At 42.4% G+C, this 25,716-nt stretch overlaps 2 protein-coding genes across 3 annotated transcripts in view; one reads left to right on the top strand and one right to left on the bottom strand.

The window, feature by feature from the left end:
- The window catches only part of METTL21C (methyltransferase 21C, AARS1 lysine), a 521,155-nt gene that overhangs the window by 82,944 nt on the left and 412,495 nt on the right, over window positions 1-25,716 (top strand). The gene's annotated exons all lie outside the window — the stretch shown is intronic.
- TPP2 (tripeptidyl peptidase 2) overlaps window positions 1-25,716 on the bottom strand; it is a 76,431-nt gene that overhangs the window by 8,087 nt on the left and 42,628 nt on the right. Inside the window, exons 24-28 of one of the 2 annotated variants that reach the window (XM_050947144.1) lie at window positions 24,425-24,463; window positions 12,633-12,784; window positions 12,128-12,224; window positions 7,691-7,821; window positions 6,094-6,301 (exon numbers count right to left, since the gene is read on the bottom strand). In XM_050947144.1, coding sequence (XP_050803101.1) covers window positions 6,094-6,301; window positions 7,691-7,821; window positions 12,128-12,224; window positions 12,633-12,784; window positions 24,425-24,463 — 627 coding nt within the window. The remainder of the gene's footprint in view (window positions 1-6,093; window positions 6,302-7,690; window positions 7,822-12,127; window positions 12,225-12,632; window positions 12,785-24,424; window positions 24,464-25,716) is intronic. The other variant, XM_050947154.1, reaches the window with a different exon arrangement.

A 25,716-nucleotide genomic window follows, 5' to 3' on the forward strand; every position in this document is an offset into this window, starting at 1 on the left:
AATCGTGACCGTCCCGATATCTGGGTAGTTGTCCCAATATTTCGCTCCACCGGCAGCACTGTTTTTTTTTTCCCCTCCCCTCTTCTGGCGCAAACCCCGCCCCCCTCCATGTCCTGATATTTTCTTCATCTCATCTGGACACCCTAACCCCAACCCTCTGCCCCAGCCCTGAGCCCCTTCCCACACTGCGAACCCCTCAGCCCCACCCCCGTCACATGAATTTTGTTGTGTGCACCAATATGGAGGCAATGTGTCCACATCAGCAAATTCATTCTGCACATGGGTGGGAAAAATTAGAGGGAACACTGATAGGAAGACAATTTTTTAAAATACTTATGTCTACCCCTACTCATCCTTCCACCCACCTTTTTGCTTCCCAGTAGGTGGAGCAGTAAACACTATGTCTTTGACCATCTTTATAAGCTGAATAGGAGAAGAGGAATGCATGAGAACAAATAAGCTAGCATGCCTGTCACTAGAAGGCCTAAATGTAACTTAGATTTCAGAAATATGGTCAGATAAGAAAAATCAGTACAATTATTTTCCTTCCCACAAACTACATAGAAAAAGATAGTTTATATCGTACGTATGGAATAGTAGTACTTAAACTATTATAAAAATGTCTGTTTAGAGAGTATCAGAGGGGTAGCCGTGTTAGTCTGGATCTGTAAAAGCAGCAAAGAATCCTGTGGCACCTTATAGACTAACAGACATTTTGGAGCATGAGCTTTCGTGGGTGAATACCCACTTCCTCAGATGCATGTAGTGGAAATTTCCAGGGGCAGGTATATATATGTTAGCAAGCAAGCTAGAGATAACAAGGTCAGTTCAATCAGGGAGGATGAGGCCCTGTTCTAGCAGTTGAGGTGTGAAAACCAAGAGAGGAGAAACTGGTTCTGTAGTTGGCAAGCCATTCACAGTCTTTGTTCAATCCTGAGCTGATGGTGTCAAATTTGCAGATGAACTGAAGCTCAGCAGTTTCTCTTTGAAGTCTGGTCCTGAAGTTTTTTTGCTGCAGGATGGCCACCTTAAGGTCTGTTATAGTGTGGCCAGGGAGGTTGAAGTGCTCTCCTACAGGTTTTTGTATATTGCCATTCCTAATATCTGATTTGTGTCCATTTATCCTTTTCCGTAGAGACTGTCCAGTTTGGCCGATGTACATAGCAGAGGGGCATTGCTGGCATATGATGGCGTATATTACATTGGTGGATGTGCAGGTGAATGAACCAGTGATGGTGTGGCTGATCTGGTTAGGTCCTGTGATGGTGTCGCTGGTGTAGATATGTGGGCAGAGTTGGCATCGAGGTTTGTTGCATGGATTGGTTCCTGAGCTAGAGTTATTATGGTGCAGTGTGCAGTTACTGGTGAGAATATGTTTCAGGTTGACAGGTTGTCTGTGGGCAAGGACTGGCCTGCCACCCAAGGCCTGTGAAAGTGTGGGATCATTGTCCAGGATGAGTTGTAGATCCTTGATGATGCGTTGGAGGGGTTTTTAGCTGGGGGCTGTATGTGATGGCAAGTGGAGTCCTGTTGGTTTCTTTCTTGGGTTTGTCTTGCAGTAGGAGGCTTCTGGGTACACGTCTGGCTCTGTTGATCTGTTTCCTTATTTCCTCGTGCGGGTATTGTAATATACTATACCATAATAACTCTAGCTCAGGAACCAATCCATGCAACAAACCTCGATGCCAACTCTGCCCACATATCTACACCAGCGACACCATCACAGGACCTAACCAGATCAGCCACACCATCACTGGTTCATTCACCTGCACATCCACCAATGTAATATACACCATCATATGCCAGCAATGCCCCTCTACTATGTACATCGGCCAAACTGGACAGTCTCTACGGAAAAGGATAAATGGACACAAATCAGACATTAGGAATGGCAATATACAAAAACCTGTAGGAGAGCACTTCAACCTCCCTGGCCACACTATAACAGACCTTAAGGTGGCCATCCTGCAGCAAAAAAACTTCAGGACCAGACTTCAAAGAGAAACTGCTGGGCTTCAGTTCATCTGCAAATTTGACACCATCAGCTCAGGATTGAACAAAGACTGTGAATGGCTTGCCAACTACAGAACCAGTTTCTCCTCTCTTGGTTTTCACACCTCAACTGCTAGAACAGGGCCTCATCCTCCCTGATTGAACTGACCTTGTTATCTCTAGCTTGCTTGCTAGCATATATATACCTGCCCCTGGAAATTTCCACTACATGCATCTGAGGAAGTGGGTATTCACCCACGAAAGCTCATGCTCCAAAACGTCTGTTAGTCTATAAGGTGCCACAGGATTCTTTGCTGCCTCTCTCTAGAGAGTAGATCATTGGGTAGAATGGAGATAAAAATTCTATGTCATAAAAATATCTCAGTACAATGGTATTAGTGACCCATGTATCAGAACAGTAATAATTAAAATTGAGAGTATTGAGCCCCTGAAACAAAATTAACAGATAACTTTAGATCTCTAAATATCAAGTGGATAAATGCCAACTATGTGCTTCACATAACATTTTTCCAAATAACTTTTTCTAAAGCATAGAGTTATGCCTACTCTAGATTTAGTTTAGATTTTAATTTGTTGGTGCCTCTTTAATAGTATGTCAGTTCTGATCACCAGGAAGTACTAGGAAAGGGCCAAGGAAATGCACAAATTTGATAAGAGGTAGAATATGTATAGACGGGGGAAGGTTTTTCCATAAGAGGAAGTATTAAAGGGTAAGACTACTATTCAGTTTGTAAAGGAAGAAAAAAGAGTACAAGGATATATATGGGGTACATGGAACAGTAAAGAACTGATTGGAGAACAACAATTCTGTTCTGCAGCAACTTTCAGTGCTTTGAAATTAACAAAAAAAATCCTCCAAACATTTTTGTGAAAATGTAATTGTTTCAACATAAAACCTAAATGTCTGCGTGTGGAGAGAACTAGTGGTTAGCCCCACTGTGCGGCCCACGAGGGGATTCTAAATCCCCTGCACAGGGCGCTCTGCAGGCAGCCCAGAGCCCTTTGAATCCCAGCTGCGGCCAGGAAGCAAAGAGCTCTGGGCTGCCGGCAGCTGCAGGGAGCCCAGAGCCCTTTAAATCTCAGCCGCGGCCAGGAGTCAGAGGGCTCTGGGCTGCCCGCGGCTGCGGACAGCCCAGAGCCCTTTGAATCCTGGCCAGCGGCCACTGTTTGCTCCCTCCCCAGACCCCTGCCCCAACTGCTCCCCAGGATCCCCACCTCCTATCTAACACCATTGGTCCTTATTCCCTGATACCCCTCTCCCAGGACTCCTGCCCCTAACTGCCCCCGAGGACCGCACCCCCTATCTAAATGCCGCTGCTCCTTGTCCTCCAGTTGCCCCCTCCCAAGACCCCTGTCCCAATTGCACCTTGGGACCGCAGCCCCTATCTAAGCCTCCCTTCTCCTTGTTCCCAACTGCCCCCTCCTGAGACCCCTCCAACTTTCCCCCAGGACCCCTCCCCCTACCTATCACTCATAAAACTCTGGGACTCCCATGCTTATCCAACTGCTGCCTGTCCCCTGACTGCCCCAGTGAACCTCTGCCCCATCCAACCCCCCTGCTCCCTGTCCTTGGACTGCCCCTCAGAACCCCCTACCCCTTCTCCACCCCCCAGCCCCCTTACCGTGCCACTCAGACCAGCGTGTCTGGCTCCATGCAGCTCCAGAAACATTGCTGCCATGCTCCCCCTTGGAGCCCACAGCCCAGCCCCCCCCGCCCCCGCAGAACCTGCCTTCCAGATTTGAACACCTCAAAATTCAGGAGTGCTCAAGCTCAGTTTGGGCAGCTGTTACTTCATTTCTCCCATATCAAATATACTGATCCACTGTAACTTGCTGTAGAAAAAGTAGGATAAAATTGAGCAAGAAATGCTTATTAGGACTGGAATTGCTATTTTCAACAGCCATTGCCTTTTTGTTTGTTTAAAAGGAAGACAGTGATATTGCATTGGCAAATTCCCCATAGAAACAAAGAGTGGAACAAAAGAATAATAAAGGCACCTCAACTTTTCCTCATTTATGTAGGACAGTCTTATAATATGCATCTAGATATCCTCCAATCACACAAGCTGAAATTGTTCCACTTTACTGCAGCTCTGTAACCATATGGGAACCAATTCTGTTTGTGTTTTGTGCACATCCAAAATTCCTGCTGAATGACCCATCCTGGGAGCATTACCAGTGACCCAGGGCTGGGGAGGCAGGAGGTGTGTGGGGGGGGGGGAGGGGGAAGGCAGTGGTAGGGGGGAGCCCAGGGCTGGGGCAGCAGTGAGGTGGGGGGAGGGCACTGGTGGGGAGGAAAGGGGGAAGCCTAGCGCTGGGGCGGCAGGGGGTGTGGGTCGGTGGGGGGAGAGCCCAGGACTGGGACGGGGGGGCAGTCAAATTTTTTTTTGCTTGAGCCAGCACAAAACCTAGAGATGGCCCTGTCGGGTTCCCCCAGCAGCCGGAACCCCGGGCCCTTTAATTTGACCCTGAGGGCTCCCAGCCACTTCTTAAGCTGGGAGTGCCTGATTGATTTAAAATAAAGTATCACCTCCCCACCCCAACCTTCCTTTTTGGCCCATAGCTGTTTTGGTGGGGCGGCGCTGGGGAATAAGGGTTTGTTTCTGCAGGGCTGGGTGGCCCTGGGGCGGGGTGTTTCTGCGGGGCTGGGAGGTTTCGGCTCTCGGCTGTTTTCTTTGGAGTAATGTGGCCCTCGCCGCTTTACGAGTTGTGCAGGCCTGGGTTAGGGCATCAGCCTGGGCTGGAGACTCAGATTCAAGTCCCTGCTCTGTCTGATTCAGAGTGATACCTGAAATGAAAAAGTGAACCAGGCAGAGCAGGGAGTTGCACCTCGATCTCGCACACCCCATCCCAATTCTCTAGTCCCTTGCGGCCACAGAAAGTCAGACTCTCTCTCTCTCTCTCTCTCTCAACATCTTGCTCAACACCAGTACATCTCCACAACATCTTTGGCTTTGATGAAACAGCATGTTTTGACAAAATTTCATTTTGCTGAAAATGGTCCACTGAGCTCTAATAATAAATGGTATATCGAGAGGGCCAGTTGGAGACCCCTGAATATGTTATATATCTTCTTTCATAATATGAGAGCACAGTTGAAATTAAAAGGCAAGAAAGTTAAACATGTTGTTGTTAATGCAGAGCACAGCACATCACTGCGGCTTAAGAATCAACAGAGGAAGATGAAAGACCTGTACACAAATAAGAACATCTACAAAGAAGCTATCTTGAATAAATAATCATCAATCTTCCTGCCTCAGGCTTTAGGCTGACTCATCAGCAGGGGTCAGGAAGGAATAAAGGAATAACATTTCTTCTGATTTATTCAACAGTTTTCATCTCAAATGATTCCAAAGCGCTGTACTAACTGAAATTCATATAAATATTTGGAAAAATTCATTCACCACTGAAATACAGCCATGTCTGATGTGAAACATAGCAATTATTCTAACAATGCACAGCAACACACCAGTTTAAGAAGGACATGAGTAATAACTCAATCAGTTACATAATCATATGTATTACTGGGATTTTATGGTTCCCTCTGAAACAGCTATGCTGAAGGACATAGGGACCTTACCCTGATAAGAACTTGCTAACAGGTTACAAGTGGTAATTCAACTTCTCCCATTGCAGCCCTTACTCACAGCTAAGGAACACAGGGTTTTCTTTCATTCTTAATGTAGAAAATGCTACAGACTCATGACCAGCACAGAACAGGGCTGTACACATTTCTGTTGAAGGGCAAGAAGTGCTGTATTGGACAGCAACTGAACTATTCCTTGAAAGGAACAGTAAACTAGAAACTTGATAAATGAAGCAGTTTGTTAATAAAAGTCTGCAGTTACTGCTCCAGACCCTCCCCATATGTATACACACAGAACAGACAGATTTATTTGCCTTGGATTTAACAGCCTAGGAGAGATCCCAGCTGAGGAAAAACATTTGAGAGAGGCTGGCACAACATATGGGGACAGAACTAGGGAGTGGAAGGGAGAGATGCCTGGAAGCCACACACAAAAGTGGTGTTAAACGCTATCACAAGAGTGCAAAATTTAAAATTTCTGCTTGTCCTCCTACCTTAGTGTCAAAAAGATCAGTCCATTTTGTTGTTTCCCAGAAAGTCTCTGACAGAACACCTATGCAGCTCTCTTGATCGTCATCTTTACCTTCAGCATCACTTGAAACAGCCCCATCTTGGGCCTGCAGATGGAGAAGTTGGTCTGCTAGTGCGCTTCCTTTCCGACAAAGGGCATCCACTAAGGTAGACTTCTGTTTTTCCATATCACTACATTAAGAAGTTGAACACAAATACAAGGTGTCTCTTGCAGCTATTTGTTTTAATCAAGAGCTAATAATTTAACTTCGCCTTAAAAATCACAGTAAACTAAACACTCTTGTTGATTATTATTTACACTAGAAGTAGAAGCAATTTTCAGCTACCCTATTAAAATACAGCATTTTTTAAAATAAACTATTTCCTATCATTCTAAACTGGCTCAAAATATAGTTAGTGCACATTACACAGATTCTAACCAAGCCTATAGGTTCAGGAGCAACTGAATTGCCTCTGGTATCTGAACAGAAGTGCAAGCCAAATTTTAAGAATTTAACAAGAAGTCAGGATCTAGAAATATATTTTATTAGTTCTTGGTAGTATGGAAAGAGGGCCAATCCACTGTTAATGTAAGCCAACATGGACTTCAAAGGAACTGCATCCACTTAAGCCTGCACTGAATTTGGTTCTCGGTTTCATATGTTAGAATATCACCAGATCATTTGGTTGACTACCAAGAAATGCTTAATTATTTTTAAATCCAGCAAATACAGTGTTATGTACAAAAGACTCCAAGCAACTAGGTTAATGATTTAATTAACCAAAGGTCAATATGTAAAACTTCCTTTCACAGCCCCTAAACTTCAATTTAGCTGCTCTTTGCTATTCCCCGGTCAAAATGGATCAGCGTAAAAGGGGCTTTTGAAATGAATAATTAAAAAAAATGTAGTGCATCATCATCTTTGAAGTGCTGACTGTCTACTGAACATACTGACACTCCAAAAGAATGTTACTGTGTACTAACTCCACAGAGAAAAAGACCATATTTGAATACAGATATAGCCATGGTTACCAGTCTCTCTTTCCTGACTCACTCTATAAATACTTGTGAGCTCTTCAAAAGTGGCTTTATCAAACAACAACTCCTGTTCACTAGCATCTTGGAACCATTCTTTTAGAATTTTGAGGGTCCCATCGTATCATGCAAAACCCTGCACATATTCCTACAGGAGTGCCTTGTTATCCAAATACTACCAGTTCACTGATTATTCTGAATGTTTATGAACTTGATGAGACGAAGCAGAGTGCAAACTTTCCCACACAGCTTTGCCCATGTATCTCAATTCTGATCTGAAAGCCATCCTTTGTAATCTTATCTGAGCTCTTCCGAGCAAAATTCGTTTTTCAGTGTCTTTCTGCATTCTGAAATGCACAAAACTCTAAATGTACTTGTCTCAAATACCTGTTTCCACTTGAAGTCAAGTTTGAACCCAAGTCTCAAAAAATGACAATTCTAGATCAGCTTTCAGAATCCTTTAGAATACTTGTATATAGAAAAGGCAATTATATTTATAGACTACAGAAATAGGATGCAAGAAGGAGTATTTACTGGTTAGGTACTTTTTTATAGTAGCTGCATCAGGCCTGGGATCAGTCTTCATGGCAAAATAAACTGCTAACGCTGTTTGATCAATATGCGAGATAACAGTATTTGCTGCTTCAATAATTTCATCGAGCCTTTTCAGTCGTTCCTGAATGAAAAAGGAATAAAAAAATGTGAGGCTGGCAAAATGAAGTCATCCCATTTAACACTTATTACTATACTGGTCTCCAATTTTTGAGAAGTCGGCTGCTTCAGAGATAAAATGTGATATTTATTATGTATTTTGATGTGCTGAATTCAAATATGACAATTAAAATAACTGATTGGCTGTTTCTAAGATATTTAAATTTTTACATTTTATGTCTATGCATATTGTGTAGATAGTAGAGTTTTAATCATAAATTGTAAACCTAGGTCTTTTCATGTGTTTATGGTTGCTTTACATGATAATATTTCACCTGTCCTGTTTCTGTAACACTTTAAAAATCAGCAAAAGGGTTACATAAATAAAATTTATTATGAAACAAAAGGCAAAAAACTATTCTGTACATAGTTTAGTCCTATTCAGTGTCTACTCGGTGCTTCTTGGCTTGTCTCTTGTATTCATTAAATGGAGCATCTCTTGTCACTGTCCAGCAATAGTCTGTAAGCATTGATGGGCTCCATTTGTCCTGATAGCCTGCCAGGAGATTTCACTGCTGTAGTCTGGAGCCCAACAGCTCTGCCTTACTCTTGGGTAGTTCCAAATCCCTGACAAGGTCATTCAGTTCACCTTGTCTTATGAGGTGTGGTTCAGAAGAGGAGGATGGGAGAAAATGTGGGTCCTGTGATGGTTCAGGACCAGAAGTTTCGTCCTCTTCCTCGTCTGACTCAAGTGAGAATGATTCTGGTGCATCAGAAACCGGCAGTCCTTCTCCGTGGGGTACTGGGCGTATAGCTGATGGAATGTTTGGATAATGCACAGTCCACTTTTTCTTCTTTGACACATCTTCCCCAATTGGAGGCACTATGCGGAAATAACAATTGCTGGTATGATCTGTTGTCTTTCTCCAAATCATTGGCACTGCAAAAGGCATAGATTTCCTTTTCCTGTTCAACCACTGGCGAAGATTTGTTGCACAAGTTTTGCAGCATATGTGTGGGGCCCACCTCTTGTCCTGATCTCCAATTTTGCAGCCAAAATAAAGGTGATAGGCTTTCTTAACCATAGTGATTAGACTGCGCTTTTGTGATGCAAAAGTCACTTCACCACAAACATAGCAGAAGTTACCTGCACTGTTCACACAAGTACGAGGCATCTCTGCTCACTTCGGCTAAACAGAAATGTGTCCCTTTGCAAAATCAAACACTGACAAAGAAGAGATCACGACACTGTATGATTTCTAGAGCTGATATAGGGCAATTTGTTCAGCAGAGTGATGTAAGCTTCGTTATGATTGCATCATCCATGACTTCTAGGAATAACATGATGCAATTCATATCATGTATGATGCAATACCAGCTTCAGATGCATCATTCATTGTTTTGCCTAAAAAACAAGTACTGTCCAAACCCAGTCATAGATTTATTCATAGATCCAGTCAAAGATGTATTTTAGTCATTTCTGGTTTAAACTGAGATCCCTTCCCTTTATAACTCACTTATCCTCCGCCATTCCCAAGTCAAGGGTCATATATACTGACCCAATAGCATATCTTGAAAACTAGAGCCAATCAACAATTTTAAGCATCATTTTCATTCTCAGTGACCCAGAATTAGTAAAGTTGGACTACATTTATTTCAGAAGCATTTTGGCTGTAGAGCAGTGTTATTAACATTACTGAAGTCACAAGTACATGGCAATACCAATAGTTTCTGGAATCTATTTACCTAACATTTCTACAGTCTAGACAGGATTGAGGTCATAGTGTGCTTAGTGCCATACAAACCCATACTTTAAAAGTCCTTGACACAAAAAGATTACTATTTTCTTTATATTCCAGTAGTGCCTATAGGCCCCAACAAGCTTCCCATGGTCAACATGGCTGAGGAAGCAAAATATTTTTCCCCACCTCCAAGGTGCTCTGGGCTTGTTTTGTGCCTCTGAAGCACAGATTGCCATGGCTGGAGATGGGATATTGGACAGGCAGGCTGGTGCTCTGAGGCAGTAGAGAAAATTCTCTCATATCTGGCTGGTGGATCTTGCTCACATGCTCAGAGTCAAATTGCCATTTCAGGTTTGGGAAGTAAACCCCTCCCCCCAGCCCCAGGGTCAAACTTGGATTTTTCACCCTCCTCTGCAGCCTGGAATGTGGGTCACTTGTTAGGATTATCAGGGTATCTTGACCAATCATTTCCCTGACATTCATTGCAAGGCCTTGGGCATTGGTGGACCTCAGTCCCTCCTATGCTTTGCCTGTGGCACATGACAGTTTAGTTTCCTGAGGGCTGTAACACTTTAATCCAGGTTATTGGGCTCAATGGAGTGGGAACTGGACGGGGTTTAGTGGCCTCTGATGTGCAGAAGATCAGATGATGATCTAGGTCTCTCCTGACCTTAAACTCTTATAAGATAGTAAGATGGAGATCCCAGCTTCAAAGAGCTTGCAATCTAAATAAGCAAGACAGACACTTTCATTGTCTGTACTTATTTTATAGATGGCAAAGACCCAGTATATCACACAAGGTATGTGAGGGATCTGGGGCCTGATCCCAGATATCCCAAGTCACAGTACAGTGCCTTAACCAGAAGGACAAACCACAAGACCAACCTTACAATCTTAGTGACACAAGAATGATGAAGAATAGGGTTACAGACAGCATCCAAAGAGCTGATCATGATTTGATACAAGCCAGCTAGGGATACAGAATCCAGCCTTCCTATGCATAAAGGAAATTGTGCTTCTGAAGTTTTGTATAAAGTCTGAGGTGGTGCACCCTGCAAAAGAAAGAATTAGCACCAAAAGAAGAGGAAAGAGGTGGAATGTTAGGAGCTCACACTATCCTGGTGATGAACATGAAATAGATGAACAGAGAGAATTTGTGCAACAGCTGTCTGCTACAGGAAGAGGACACGGAACAGAGAGAATTTGTGCAACAGCTGTCTGCTACAGGAAGAGGACACCACCACCATCTGCTAAGTATCACAGCAGTATACCTTTGAAAATGGAGGATAAGCACTTATTCACTTGAAAGACATGTGAGCAGACCCTCCACCTCAAGAACAGTTAGTCTATCTCATGAAGAAACCATCTGTAAGGGCTTTACAGTTTATGGCTAAGCTCATTGATTTTTGGATTATATCGCCGAAAGCAACACAAGTCACTATTAAGCCAAGCCACTGCTAGATGATCCATTCGCAGAAAATGGAGTTAACAAGGAGTCACCCGACCCATATATCAGACTTCACTAGGTCTTGGGAATAAGATTTAAAATCAGTGAGAGACTGGGAAAATACTTTGCTCAGCTGTGTTGACAACGAGAAGGAAGGAATCCCTCTCCATCCTTCAGCCAGTATCAAATGATGGAACAGGTTTCAACTGTATACATCTGAACGGCTATTCAAGGGGAGAAGAAGGTGCCATCTGAGGGAGCTCTCCTAGAAGCTAGAGCTACAAATACTGAGTTCAGTACTTTGTAAGCCTCTCTAGAGTAAAACAAAAACAAAACCCTTTTATATAAAAGGGTATAGATTGAGCATTCACGTTTGAAAAGTATACTCATACAGAAGTGCTTTGATATACTTCAAGTATCTACAATGAGCAGCGGGACTGAAACACTCTCTCTTTTTAAAGAGTTCAACATCAGACACTAACCTGTCCACCAGTGCTTCTTGCATTTACAGACTCCAAGCTTGATTATAGCAACTCATATGTAGAAATAAAGCCCTGGAATCTGAAAAACCTACACTTGGCACAAAATGCACCAACCTGTGTAGTTAGCAACACTGGTCACACTAATCTGACCCCAGTGCTCTGGTTTCTGCAATGCCTCCCCAGGTAAATGTCACTGGGTTTGGTCCTAGCTACCCAAATCAGCCTCATTCCACTGGAAACTGTCAATCATCATGAGAAGTTCATGAAAGCAAAAGACATTTAACAGGAGAAAAAACTAAATGATGAAATTCATTCCCTCAATAAATAAGCAACTTCACTCCTTTCAGAACTAGATAGAAAACTCATTTCTTTAATTTTACTTTACGTCACTAATTTTTTCCATAAACAACCAATAAGCCAATGAAGCTGTTTCTCTGATATGCTGGGAACAATGAAAGAGATGCTAAGCATTCACATTTACAGCCTTGTAAAAATGGTTTGTAAATGGTAAATACTTTTGATTCTGAGTAAGTATAGCCAGAGCAGTCATGTCAAGTCTAGGCATCTGTGAAGAACAGTAAAGGAGAAATCTTCAGATTTAATCGCCTGTCTCAAGGCAAGATAGAGTGAAACAAATACTGTATTAAAAAAACAACTCACCTTTTCAGAATCCAGCTGATGGAGTCTTGCAACATACAAGGGAAGATGATTAGGAAAGGCTTCTTTCAATTCATTAAACATGTCACTGGTATCCAGCCTAGCCAAAAAGAGGGATGAAATGAATATGCTGGCTCTGCCTGTACTAATCAGGAGGCAGTGCAACAGTGAGAGACTGGTCTTCTGATATCACAAGTTTAATTATCCTAGTACTCAAACTTCCATTTCTTCTATAAAAAGTGTAGTATTAACAAAATAGAAAAGGTATAATATATGGAAATATACCTATCTCATAGAACTTCAAGGGACCTTGAAAGGTCATCAAGTCCAGCCCCCCTGCCTTCACTAGCAGGATCAAGTACGAACACTGACAGATTTTTGCCCCAGATCCCCTAAATGGCCCCCTCAAGGATTGAACTCATAATCCTGGGTTTGGCAGGCCAATGCTCAAACCACTGAGCTATCCCTGTTATGCTATGACTGGTTACGGAAACTACAAAAGACATACTTAGTCATCCATTGTATCTTCAGGTCTCTCAAAGCTTCAGCAAATTCCTCCTTTACGTCTTTTTCTTTTTCTGGTTCCCTTTCTTTCTCCTTGCTGCCATTCTTAGTCTTTGTTGGTGATGGTATCAGATGGTAATGAACAGTAATTACATCCTAGTGGTAGAAAAACAAAAAAATCAACTACGTGGTGGAATGGACTACATTGCTATTCTTTTATCTTACAGTGCAAAAAGTGCTAAATGATTGCAAGCAGTTACATGCCTGGAAGTTGGAGCCTGAGAACAAAGAATTAGTCTTTAGAACCTCAGAATGGTTCAACTTTCTCCGGAGATGCACCCAATTTCCCACCTCCCCAAGGTTTCGTCCAAGTTTTCAGAAATGGGCTTGTAACAAGGTGACTGGCCCCTGCAAGAAAGGAAGCAGGCCAGTGCCTCTGGACAGATTACAGGCTGCCTACCTGGTCTTAAGGGAGGGCACCTGGGTCTTACAAAGGGGCAGACAGCTGGAGATGGTTTACAAGGTGCCTGCAGACACTGCAAGGAGGAAGAAGGCTTCTGCAGGGCCCTGACTCAGCAGCGGGGAGACAACTGCAAGGAAGGCCTGTGGAGAAGGGCCAAGCTCCAGGCAAAAGGTGTTGGGAGAGCAGGAAGGCAGATTCTCAGGGAGGATGGGCTGTGCCCAGGTTGAGATTGGGATAAAAGAAATGAATTTTAAAGAGAGTGAAGACAGACCCCGCTCGGGCTCAGCTGAAACAGAGGTGAAGACTTTGTAGGTTTGACCTCTATTTTGAAAGACTTTGTGCAGGACTTAATAAACTGGACCCCAGACGGGGAATATCTGGACTGTGTGAACTTAAAGGGCCTTCAGTGAAGAGGAAATTGAGGTAGGGTGCAGTCAAGTCATGCTGGCCAGCAAGGAAGGCTATAGGGCAGGTGCACCCTTTCAATATGGCATTAACCATCACATGGCCTCAATGTGCCTTAAAGCAGTTCTATTTTCTTTACCAAGGTGTCAAAGCTTAACATTTTTGTATTCACATACTGTTAAAGGGAGTTATGGAGACGGTCTTCAGGAAAGCAGATAAGTGGGGTAAAAAGGTAAAGATAAAATTAGGTAAAGCTCCTGTCCTCTAAAGTTTGGGGACAAAACATGTGAGTGAATAAGGTTTTTTGAGGGTTTTTTTGGGGAGGTGGGAGTAATTATTAACAAAACGTTATATTAGTAAAGTCATCAACATGCCATAAAACTCATAAGTATATCCCTCTTGAGCCACTGAAATTTCTTCCAAGCTGCTACTACAGGACTTTGCAGCTTAGCCTATGGCGTATTCATATTCAGATAAAAAGCTATAACAGTAACATTTTTGAATTATTTTCTGTTTTCAAATATAGGAAGACTATAGTTATGTGGTTTATGGAGAGATATCAATCTCCAGACCGAACCTGATATATACAGTCATCAAGGTGTGAAAAAAAATCTCAACTGAAAGGATCAATGTTGAACTCAACAAACAGCTGTTTTGATACACACATTTTTCTCATGTAATTTAAATCCCATCACTTCTGAGTAAACCAGTGTCAGGTTTCACCACAGACCATATCTAACATACATTACAGTACACTCTATCAATTTTCTGCTTTTAACGATGTTACAGTATTTAAACAGGTTCCCCCCAAAAACAACATTAAATCTGAGTGTACAGACCCACTACATTACCATATTAAGCTTGTGCTAGAAACTTGTAGATCAAAAACTTCATCTTATTGCTATATAAATAGATAACTAGGGCCCTACAAAATTCATGGTCCAGTTTGGTATATATCATGGCCAGAGGGATTTAAAATTGGTCAATTTCAGAATTTCAGATGTTTACATCTGAAATTTCTCAGTGTTCTAATCAAGGGGGTCCTGACCCAAAGCAGGATCATGGGGGTGGGGAGATCTGCAAAGTTGTTGTTTGGGGGGGGGGGGGGGGGGGGGGGGAGGGGAGGGTCCCAAGATTGCCACTTCCACTTCTGTGCTGCCTTCAGGGCTGGGCTAGAGGTGGTTCCCAGAGATGAGGTGAGTAGATGCTGGGGGTTCCTAGCTGCTAGTCCAGGCCAGCTAACACCTCTCTGCAAGGTGGATTATACGCTGACAGGTACGGCACCACACCAGTGCAGCTTTTCGCGAAGACAAGATCCTAGTTTCATTAATTAATTTAATCTTAACATTTTAAAAAACAATGGTGGCAGATACAAATGCATGAAGGAAATGGACTGACTGACTAGGACTAACAGCTATGACTCAGATATTGAATAAACTTTAAAAAAAAGCAGCACTCTTTCAAAACCTTACTCAAAGAACATGCGCAAGAGCCACTGCTGGACAAATAATGAATTCTTGTTTATATAAAGGTTTTTTAAAAAAATTATGTTATATCATAGCAACTGAGTTACTATGATATAGTGTAAAACTGAATTTAGACATTTAATATATTATCTTCAGAAAAAATTACCTTCATAAAGAAAGTCTCTCAATGTGTAGCACTTACTCTCAGAGTTAAATGTCACAGCTATTCTCATCTCTCACAGCAAATTAAGAAATATTACAACTTATGAAATTATTTATATAATGTGCAACTAGAGTCGGTAAGTCTCAAAGTGTTTTTGCAGAACTACAAACTGTATACATACAAGAATTACTTCACTTGCCATCAAAATATAGACAACTGTAGAGTGGAATTTAACCACAATTGTTTGCTAAATTTGGTACAAGTGGAAGAAATTGAGTTATATCAGATACAAATCAATCATCTTATTTTTGAGTTATAGCAGACAAACACTTTTTCAGATCTGCCTCATCTTAAGATTTTCTGTAACAATCATAGCAGCTAAAAGCTTGAAGGAAAATGTGCTCCTGGCCTGATCCTGTCTGTGCCAAATTAGATGCTGAAGAAAAATATATTTATACCTGTATTATATCTATTATAATCCTTGTTTAAAGATGAAGTGTCACCAAATTTAATTATGATAGCATACAGATAACATTAAAATAGTATTAAGATTTTACCACCTATTCCACCAATTTTTTTCCCCCACTACTCAACAAAAATTCAAGTGGAGGTCAGATGTCAGCATCATGTCACATTTTTTTTTAGTCTCATTCTCTTTTCTCAGTTATATCGGTCTACTTTCCCTCTCATATCTGTCTAGTTGGACTAAGATTTTCAAAACAGAGACTTTAATTATACTTTTGTCTGATGTACCAGGCAAATAATTACATATAATAACGTTATTCTAATTCACCATCACAGTTTTCACATGAAATACTCCAGGAGAACATGCATACACATACAGTTGGCTTACTAAAAAGACCATTGTCAGCTTTAAAATTCAAGCAACGTTATTTCACATTGCATTTTTCCATTGCACAGGATCTCTCTCTAGGCCATCTGAATGTATGCAATTTCTCACAGGCACCAGCTGAATTTGCAAATAGTAAAAGAGGCTCAGAAAAAGAAAAATATAAATATTTAAAACACAAACACTCCTTCCCATTCTTATCCAAAGTTCTCCAAAAACAGGAAGATGGGGAAAGGCATAGCCTATGCCAGACCTCCAACACATCGAGGCCTGGTCAACACTACGCGTTTAAACCGATTTTAGCAGCGTTAAACCGATTTAACGCTGTACCCGTCCACACTACGAGGCCCTTTATATCGTTATAAAGGGCTCTTTAAATCGATTTCTGTACTCCTCCCCGAGAGGAGTAGCGCTAAAATCGGTATTACCATATCGGATTAGGGTTAGTATGGCCGCAAATCGACGGTATTGGCCTCCGGGCAGTATCCCACAGTGCACCACTGTGACTGCTCTGGACAGCAATCTCAACTCGGATGCAGTGGCCAGGTAAACAGGAAAAGCTCCGCGAAATTTTGATTTTCATTTCCTGTTTGCCCAGCGTGGAGCTCTGATCAGCACAGGTGGCAATGCAGTCCCAAATTCAAAAAGAGCTCCAGCATGGACCGTACGGGAGATACTGGATCTGATCGCTGTGTGGGGAAACAAATCTGTTCTATCAGAGCTCCGTTACAGAAGACGAATTGCCAAAGCGTTTGAAAAAAAAAATCTACAGGCTACACAGTGCTGCGTGACAAGCGTAACAGGAAGCCAGAGACTCAAATGGACGCTCAGGGAGGGAGGAAGGGAGGGGGTACTGAAGACTCCAGCTATCCTACAGTCCCCAGCAGTCTCTGAAAAGTATTTGCATTCTTGGCTGAGCTCCCAATGCCTGTAGGTTCAAACACATTGTCCAGTGTGGTTCAGGGTATAGCTTGTCAATTTACTCCCTCCCCCCACCACGTGAAAGAAAAGGGAAAGAAATTGTTTCTTGACTTTTTCAGTGTCACCCTATGTCTACTGAATGCTGCTGGTAGACGCGATGGTGCAGCAGTGAAGAGCAGTATCCGCTCCTCTCCCCTCCCTGGTGGCAGACGGTACATGCTTGATAACTGCTGAATACCCCTGGCTGGCCTCAGGGGCGCCTGGGTAAAAATAGGAATGATTCCTAGTCATTCCCAGTAGATGGAACAGAACTGCTGGTAACTGTCCTCATCATAGCAACTGGGGGCTGAGCTCCATCAGCCCCCTCCCTTTCATGTGTAAAGAAAAGATTCTGTACTGTCTGGACTATCATAGCAGCAGCATGCTGGGCTCCTCTCCCCCGCACCGCTTAATGTCCTGCCTGGACTGTCATAGCACCGGGAGGCTGCCTCCCCCTCATTTTATCTCACTAACAAGTCATTGTTTCTTATTCCTGCATTCTTTATAACTTCATGACACAAATGGGGGGGGACACTGCACGGTAGCCCAGGAAAGTTGGGGGAGGAGGGAAGCAACAGGTGGGATTGTGGCAGGGGCATCCCCTGTGAATGGCATGTAGCTCATCATTTCTGCAGGATCTGACACGGAGCGGCTGTGCTCTCTGATACACTGGTTCTCTAGTACCCTTGCCCCATATTCTAGGCAGGACTATTTTTAGAAACCATAAAGGAGGGATTGACTCGGGGAGTGATTCCCAATTTTGCTTTTGTGCCCCCGGCCGATCTCAGCCAGGGGCACCATGATAGCAGCAGACAGCACAGAAGGACAGATAACCATCATCTCATTGCCAAATTACACTGGCAGCAGACGGTACAGAACGACTGGTAACCGTCTCTGTTATCATGCAAAAGCAAATGAATGCCGCTGTGCAGCGCTGGAGTATCGCCTCTGTCCGCAGCATCCAGTACACATATGGTGACTGTAAAAAAAAAAGCTGAACGGGCTCCATGGTTGCCGTGCTATGGTGTCTGCCAGGGCAATCCAGGGAAAAAGGGCGCGAAATGATTGTCTGCCGTTGCTTTCCCAGAGGAAGGAATGACTGACGACATTTACCCAGAACCACTCGCGACAATGATTTTTGCCCCATCAGCCACTGGGCTTTCAACCCAGAATTCTAAGGGGTGGGGGAGACTGCGGGATAGCTACGGAATAGCTACCCATAGTGCAACGCTCCGGAAATCGACACTAGCCTCGGACCATGGAGGCACACCACGGAATTAATGTGCTTAGTGTGGCCGCGTGCACTCGACTTTGCACAATCTGTTTTATAAAACCGGTTTATGTACAATTGGAATTATCCCGTAGTGTAGACGTACCCCAAGACATCCTTGCCTACATTTCCCTCAAGGAGAGGTTTTCAAACTGTGTGGTGTGCCCCCCCTCTGGGGGTGAGGGGGAGGGGGAGGAGTATGGAGGAACGTTTGGGGCAGCTTGGTGAGGGTGCACCACCTCCACCCCAACTCATCTCAGTGGACCACCCCGCCCATGGGTCAGCATCAATGCCTCCATGCCCACTGCTGGCTCTGTCCCCAGATACTATCACATGTGTCTTCCCACACCCTGAACTCAAAAGGAGGGGGGCTCAGCTCAAAAAGTTAGACAACTGTTGCCCTGAGCACAGGTTTTCACAGTGTGGGGTGTGCTGATGTTATTGGGGAGAGTGACGACCTGATGCGAAGCAGAACAATAGTGTCTTGCTATTTCTGAGCAGCAAAAGCAGTGGCGAAGGCAGCTAGTGCACAAGGGAAGGCAACGATGAAGGGTTTGAGAGCCCCTCCACCTCACACGTGCCCTGGATGCTGGAATGGTGGCAGCATGCAGCAACAAAGGGAGTGAGGTCTGGCCAGCAGCAGCATGGAGGATGCACCTGGAGCCAGCAGATGCAGGGTCTGCAGAAGAAGGCAGCAGGCTGGGAGAGTGAGAGCAAGAGGGATAGGCAGGACTGTGGAGGAGAGAGAAGGGGAACAAAGAAGGGTTGTGCATGGGACATGAATCTTTGAACAGGGGCACAGGACAAACAAGTTTAGGAACCTCTGCTTGAGACTTCTGTTTACGCAGATAGCCATTTAAAACCAGTTGGTGCATCCCTTGCTTTTACATGAGAGCACATGAGAGACACATAGAATCCATTTTCCTGATTATTCCAAGTACAACTCAGCCATTATGCCCTGCCGCTAAAAAGCCCATGACACAAGTGGAGTACCAGAACAGCTCTCTCATTGACCAAAGGAAAAATCAGTGGGCTTCCATTTTCATTCCAATTCCATGTGCCCAAAACTGCTGATCTAAACAATTGCAATTGGGTTCTGTGTGGATACTGAATACTTTGACCTTCAGGCCATGACATGTGGAAGAACGTACATGCTGTAAAACCAATTTACTCTTTTCTCAGTTGACTGGCAGAAACTCTCTGCTAGGGACCAGCAGCCCTGAACCCTTTTATGGTGCGCTCAACCCCAAACATTCATCTGTTGTAACCACGGCCAATCTGAAGCCACCTCTAAGAGAAAACTTCTATGAGTCTATAAGTCCTGCAACCACCAAAGATAGGAAGCTGTTAAGTCTGGGCTTGCTGAAAAGCAAGACAGGAAAATCCCTGAATGGAGAAAAACAGTGTAGCAGCTGTGAAACTACAGCTAGAGTGGAACCCATACTTGGGACATCTTTTTCTACTTTGCATCCAACCTCACTCCTCAGTCTAGCCTTTCAGGGAGAAGGTGCAATAGTAAACATAGTTTACTTCATAGCTCCAGTAAGGATTAGACCACTGCTCAACGCATGAGTGCTTTGTCTCAAGATCTGTCTTAACTGGAAACTTACATCAGCATAACTACATCTCTCAGGGGTGTGAAAAATCCATATCCGTGAGAGACATAGCTATGCCAACCTATCCCAAAGTAGATAGCACTAGGTGGATGGAAGAATTCTTGTTCACCTAGCTACTGCCTGTCAGGGAGGTGGATTACCTACACCGATGAGAAAACCCCACCTGCAAGCATAGGCAGTGTCTACACTGAAATACAGCTGTTCCGCTATCGCGTTTTCAGTGGAGACATACCCCGAGTGATTTCTGTAGTGAAGGTCTAGTTGGACAAAGAATACCTCCTTCAGGAAGGCTGGCTACTATAGCCACAATGATCTTGGCAAACACTTGGAAGCTGTCAACAGGTGAAAGACAAGCATTTAAACTACCAATAGCAACTCTGATACACCGTTTAAGTGACCTCTTGTGGACCACACAAATGGAGCTATGCGAACAGGCATTTTACAGATCCAGGACCACAGGAATTCCCTCAAAGTGGCCACTTTGATCGCAAAGGGCCTCCATAAAGATTAACTGAACTCAGAGGAAGAAATTCCTAGTCTTAAAAAACATATGGAACACAAGCTGTCTGAGGAAAAGAGTAGAGATAAGAAGTCTCTTGAATCTGTCTTTTGGAGTAAGACTTGGGAGACTGCTCCAGAATGGATCATTTAAGCAAGTCTCCTGCAGCAGAAAAGGGGTTTTGCAATGCCTTGGTGGAAACTTGATAGAATAGCTTAGAGAAACAGTGTTTAAGGCACACTGACTAGAAATTTTGCAGGTCTACATATAAGTGAACCTACTGTCACCTTCTGATGGGTTGTTGTAGACACATGAGACTTCAGGCAAAGATGCTTCCGAAGCACAGCAGACTGATCTCTCTTACTACAGCATGTCCTGAAGCAGCCAGAAAATGAGTGTTTGTTATCATGGCTTGGAAAATGGGAACCCCAAGCACTTCTGCCTAAGTGATAATTATCATCACTTTCTGCCCCAAAACACTGGGACTTTGTAAGTGGTTCCCTCTTGCAGTAAAATGTCAGAGGCTGGGACACAGACATACAAAGGCAGGTATGTTACCCCTGCATACAACCATCTTCTCAATATTTCACCAAAGGGGGTTATGCGTGGTCTCTGTCGAAAGCTAATAAATAGCCAATTGTGCGATGTTTGTATAGAAAATAATTTTAGAATTATGTAACATGTAGGATATTAGGTTTCAAAATTACTGAAGTGAAACTTATCACCTGAAGCAAGAAGGATCTCAGGGCTAACTCAATCAACACTGAGAACAATGGACATATGTGAAGCCAGCCCTATGTTTACTGTCTGTACCACTTGCAGGCTTGAGGATTTACAATGACAAAAACCCTGAGAAAAAAGTCTCTGAACAGCGGACCCCTGAGGTAAGAGACAGTAGTCTAACTGTATGAGAAACAGAAAGGATACATGACTTTATCCATTACAAAGGAGAGACTCTGTCAGCAGGGGTGTCTCATGAAAGACAGATCCCATCTTTCTGAACTGGACAAGCACTAACAACTGACCATTGGATGAGAAATACCATATCTGGTTATTAAGCACAGGTGTGTTTTTCATATTTTTCTTTTATGTGTAACCTTATGTTTCCAAACCCTTATACTTGTTTTTATTTAAATCTGTCTCGAGCTCTGTTAAATAAACTTCAGTTTGGTTTTACTATAGACACAGATAAGTGCTTTGTATGAAGGAGAGTGCTGAATTAAGATGAAACCAGCAAATTGGGGTGCATTGTTTCCATGGAGGCAGAGGATATATAATATACATGTCCAGAAAATAAGGGACTGGGTACTCAGTGGTATGTAAATTGCAAGCCTGCACTGGGAACAAACAGGGCTTATGGACTGCAGACAGAGTGCCTGCATTGCCTGCAACCAGTAGTTCAGTACAAGGCAAGCAGCAAATCTAGGGGGTGGAAGTGGTGTGCCAATGTAACCCCGCATACCACCCTCCTCTCTCCTCTGCCTACTACCACAAGATAGGAAAGTGTTTCCTGGAAGCCAGAAGTGTAGCATTAAACTCATACTTTAGGAGGGCATGGTAAGTACCAAAAGAACCGACTAAGGACTAGTTGTGAGCCTAAGAGCCCCTTTATGCCAACTAGCGAAGGGCACACCCAACATACTATAGTTGGAACATTTAGCCAAACAGTGTCTTACAAACTGGTGACAGATTCTTTATTAATATTATTGTGTGATGTTTGTATGGTTAGTGTACATAATTCTTTACACATGTGCTAGAAATAGGTTACTAAAATATCTTCCAACCAAGCAATGTAAGTATAGCGGACAAACAAGTTTGTCACTGACTAAGGAAAGTTGCTTTGTCTGTCTCCAACGTAAATTGAGCAAGGTGAAGCCAGAGACAATGGAAGTACATTTACATTTAATGTAAACAAAGTGTTTAAGATAACTGAAAAAGTAGATTCACCAGTGGATGAGGAATATTAGTATGGCATCTACACATCAAGAGAGGAGAGAAACTTTGTCAGGGTTTACTTTCCAAAGAACACATTTCAAAGGTTCACTGGACTACAAAAATGAGGTACCCCATAGGTACCCATTACTTAGGGGATAAAACTTTCTGATTCTGAGAATGTTGGATCCTCTTACCAGGAAGGGCTGGAGACGCTGTAAGTGAGAAAGTTCTTTAGGCAAAGATATAACTTGCTAGACTTAAGTTGTAGGTAATAGAAAGCATGTTTCATTTTGTTTGTAACTATTTTCTGTTATCTCTGCTTATTATCACCTAAATCTCTGTTCTGTGTTAATAAACTTATTCTTAGTTTTACTATAAACCATCTCCATGCTGTTACATTTAAGTACAGAGTGAGTCCTCGGCAAATCTAACAGGCTGGTGTGTATACCATTTATTTGGAGACAGCAAACTTAATTTCCGTGAGTGTCCTGTGAGAGGGACTGGATACTACAGTGACACCCCTCTATGGAACTCTGCTTCATTGATTTTTACCTGCAAGACAATGTTAAGACTAGGAGACTCTCGAGGAGTATGTTGATGAGGTGGACAGGCTGGCGTGGCAGGGAACTGACTGTCTAATCTCCAGGAACGCGCACTCTTGCTAAGGCAGTGGGGTGACAGGGACTTACTGTTCTGGGCAGCCCTGGAGGAGAGCATCACACTAGTATCCAATATACTCTGCATGGTTTTATGAATAAGTACTATATTAGCTCCTTTATTGTGGATTCACAATTAATGTGATCAACACATCCTATCCTGCAGGAAAAGGATGCATTTACATGGGGATTTTTACATTCTTTCTAAATGAGCTATAGTTAATTCTAGAAATACGATACAAAAGTGAACACAGAAAAATGGAAGCAGTCTGCATCAAAGTTCTTCTACGATCGTCTGACCTTCTCCTTGTACTGATATATCCATACCAAGACCAACAAAGATAGCAGCCTCTCAACCTTACAGGCTCTTAGCAAATACATCAGAGGTGCAGAATATATTGCACAGATCTAGTAATTTCCATGACCCACATCCTTCTTCTCTTCCCCAGTCAAAACTCCGACCCGTAAGATTAATGAAAGATAGAGATATGCAACTAGGTATGATTTCCTTCCCGAGCCTGGAAACAGACTCCACAGAGAGAAAAGAAAATAGGAGGCAAAGTAATCATGTCACTTTAGAAGAGGCGGATGAAAGAGTGGGAAAGTAAGTTAGCCAGACATAAGTAACCTACATCAGCTGGGAGATAGGAAAGAACTGAAGTGAATGACCCAGCCCTTTTTAAAAAGATCAGTCATCTTCCTTTGGTTTGCTACTGCCCATCTGCTGGCAGAATGTTACAATACGTAATAAAGAATGCTAAAATGCTCATTTTATTGAAAACACTTACACATTCCAATGTTACTTTATCATTTAATTTCTTTACATGAAGGATACTAGATAGGAAAATGACAGTTCTTTGTAGATTATACCATGTGCTCCAATTATGATTTCTACTGTTCCATGAACAGGCTGACTTTATGTCAAAATTAAATTAATCTACGTTAAGCTATGCTTATGCTTTGTTTAAGAAGATCACAGAAGCTAGAGACGGAAAAAAGTCTATTAGGTCATTTAGTCCATCCCCCTGCAAAAGCAGTGTTGTTTGCTGCAGTATGTTTTGTAGTGCCACATCCAGTCTACGTTTCAGTACAACTAAGCCTCAAAGAAACACATTCAGTTAGTGGTGAGGAGGGATTGGATACCATGCTTTATATCATAAACTTTAAGTTAAAATTTCAGTGCATTCATTAAGAGGCAAGACAGAAGGCAAAATATTTTATATGGAAAATCTTGACTCCAAGCACTTTACAGAGAGAGAATGGGGGAGTAGTATATAATAAAGAAAAGGAGTTACAGAGTGACTCATTATACATGCATTTTTAAGGCACTATCACAGAAGTATCTGGGTGCTCAAGTGTAACTTGGTATTACAGTAATATTCTGTTGGTCTAACATCAGAGGTTGCTTAAGGCGTGAAGTGGATAACTCAAGACTACACAAGAGAAGGCAGCTGAGGGAGACAATGAAAAATTAGACTTAAGCATATCTTTTCCAAAAACTGACATTCAGTACCTTTTTAAATTTTCCTTGTCGTTTTGCTGCAGACTGCCCCTGGGAGTTAGAATAACATACCGTAAGAAAACATGCACACACTACACAGGATGGAGACACCTTCTCTGTATGATTATGGTTTATTTTCAACTAGAGAGCTCAAACTACTAAAGTGCCAGGTCTGTGATCAAAACATGCTCTTAAGCATACAAATATTTTAATGTCTTTTAAATTAAAAAAAAAAATGCATTTTTGCATATACAGTTTGTTGTTCCTAGTAAGACAGAAGTGTTGTTAACCACTTAGCTCAATGAAAAAGTGACAAAATGAACTTTAGAATGCAACACAATTGAGAGTTTTAGATTAAAATGGGAATTAAGTGGCATTGTTCCATGTTATAATACTTAAGTAGAATTAATGTACAAAAATACTACTGCTTTTTTCCTTTTTTTTTCAGTTCACACTTAGCGGACTAGAATAACACTGCTGCCTATTCCTCCCTTCTGTCACTTGGTGCACGGTGATGTTCACTGATGGCAACAGCAAGAATGTGACACTATTGATGGCACCCATCCAACAAACTGTTCCCATAACACGATACACAAGTGCGTGATTGTGTAAAGAATCTGAAGTGAAAATTTCTCTTGAACCATTTTCAAGAAAACTGACTTGATAAGCAGTAACTATTGCATCACCAGTGGTTCCCACTCCAGAAATTACTGTACCTAATAGGTATTTAAATTTGATGTAAAATAGCCTAGCCAAGAATTACAACAAATGGTTCTGCTGAATTTTAGATGAAAGGGAAAATATCCTATACTATCATTATAGTTATATGTTTATCAGAACAGCAATACATTTCCAATCTGGCTGTGAATTTATTGTACATACAAGTAAATATAAGTCAAACTAAAAAAAAGTTTAACATGCTGGATTAGTGGGTTTCTCAAGTTTTTCTGGCCCAAGAAAGTACGGTTTCCTAAATACAAACAGTCTATTTTCGTGTAAATTGTTACCTAGCCTATAGTATTATATGCACCTGGATTTAATACATTATGTTGTCTCCATAATATGTCAGAAATCAAATACACTTAATCTAACCTGCTTCAAATTGTTTCTTGTCCAGCTACACAAGATTTCCTATGTCTCAACATATGCCTATGACTATATAGAAAACATTTGACATTTAATCTTAGCAATAACCAATTTAAAAAATACTGGAGTATCTGAGAGAATCCTTCCTAAAATTAGCACTAAGTGAAGTGGAGACTGATTTGGCTTTTACAGCTAGAGTCAGATTGAAAATTAATTCA

Source organism: Gopherus flavomarginatus, chromosome 1, assembly GCF_025201925.1.
Source record: "Gopherus flavomarginatus isolate rGopFla2 chromosome 1, rGopFla2.mat.asm, whole genome shotgun sequence".
In the NCBI taxonomy this organism is placed as follows: domain Eukaryota; kingdom Metazoa; phylum Chordata; order Testudines; family Testudinidae; genus Gopherus; species Gopherus flavomarginatus.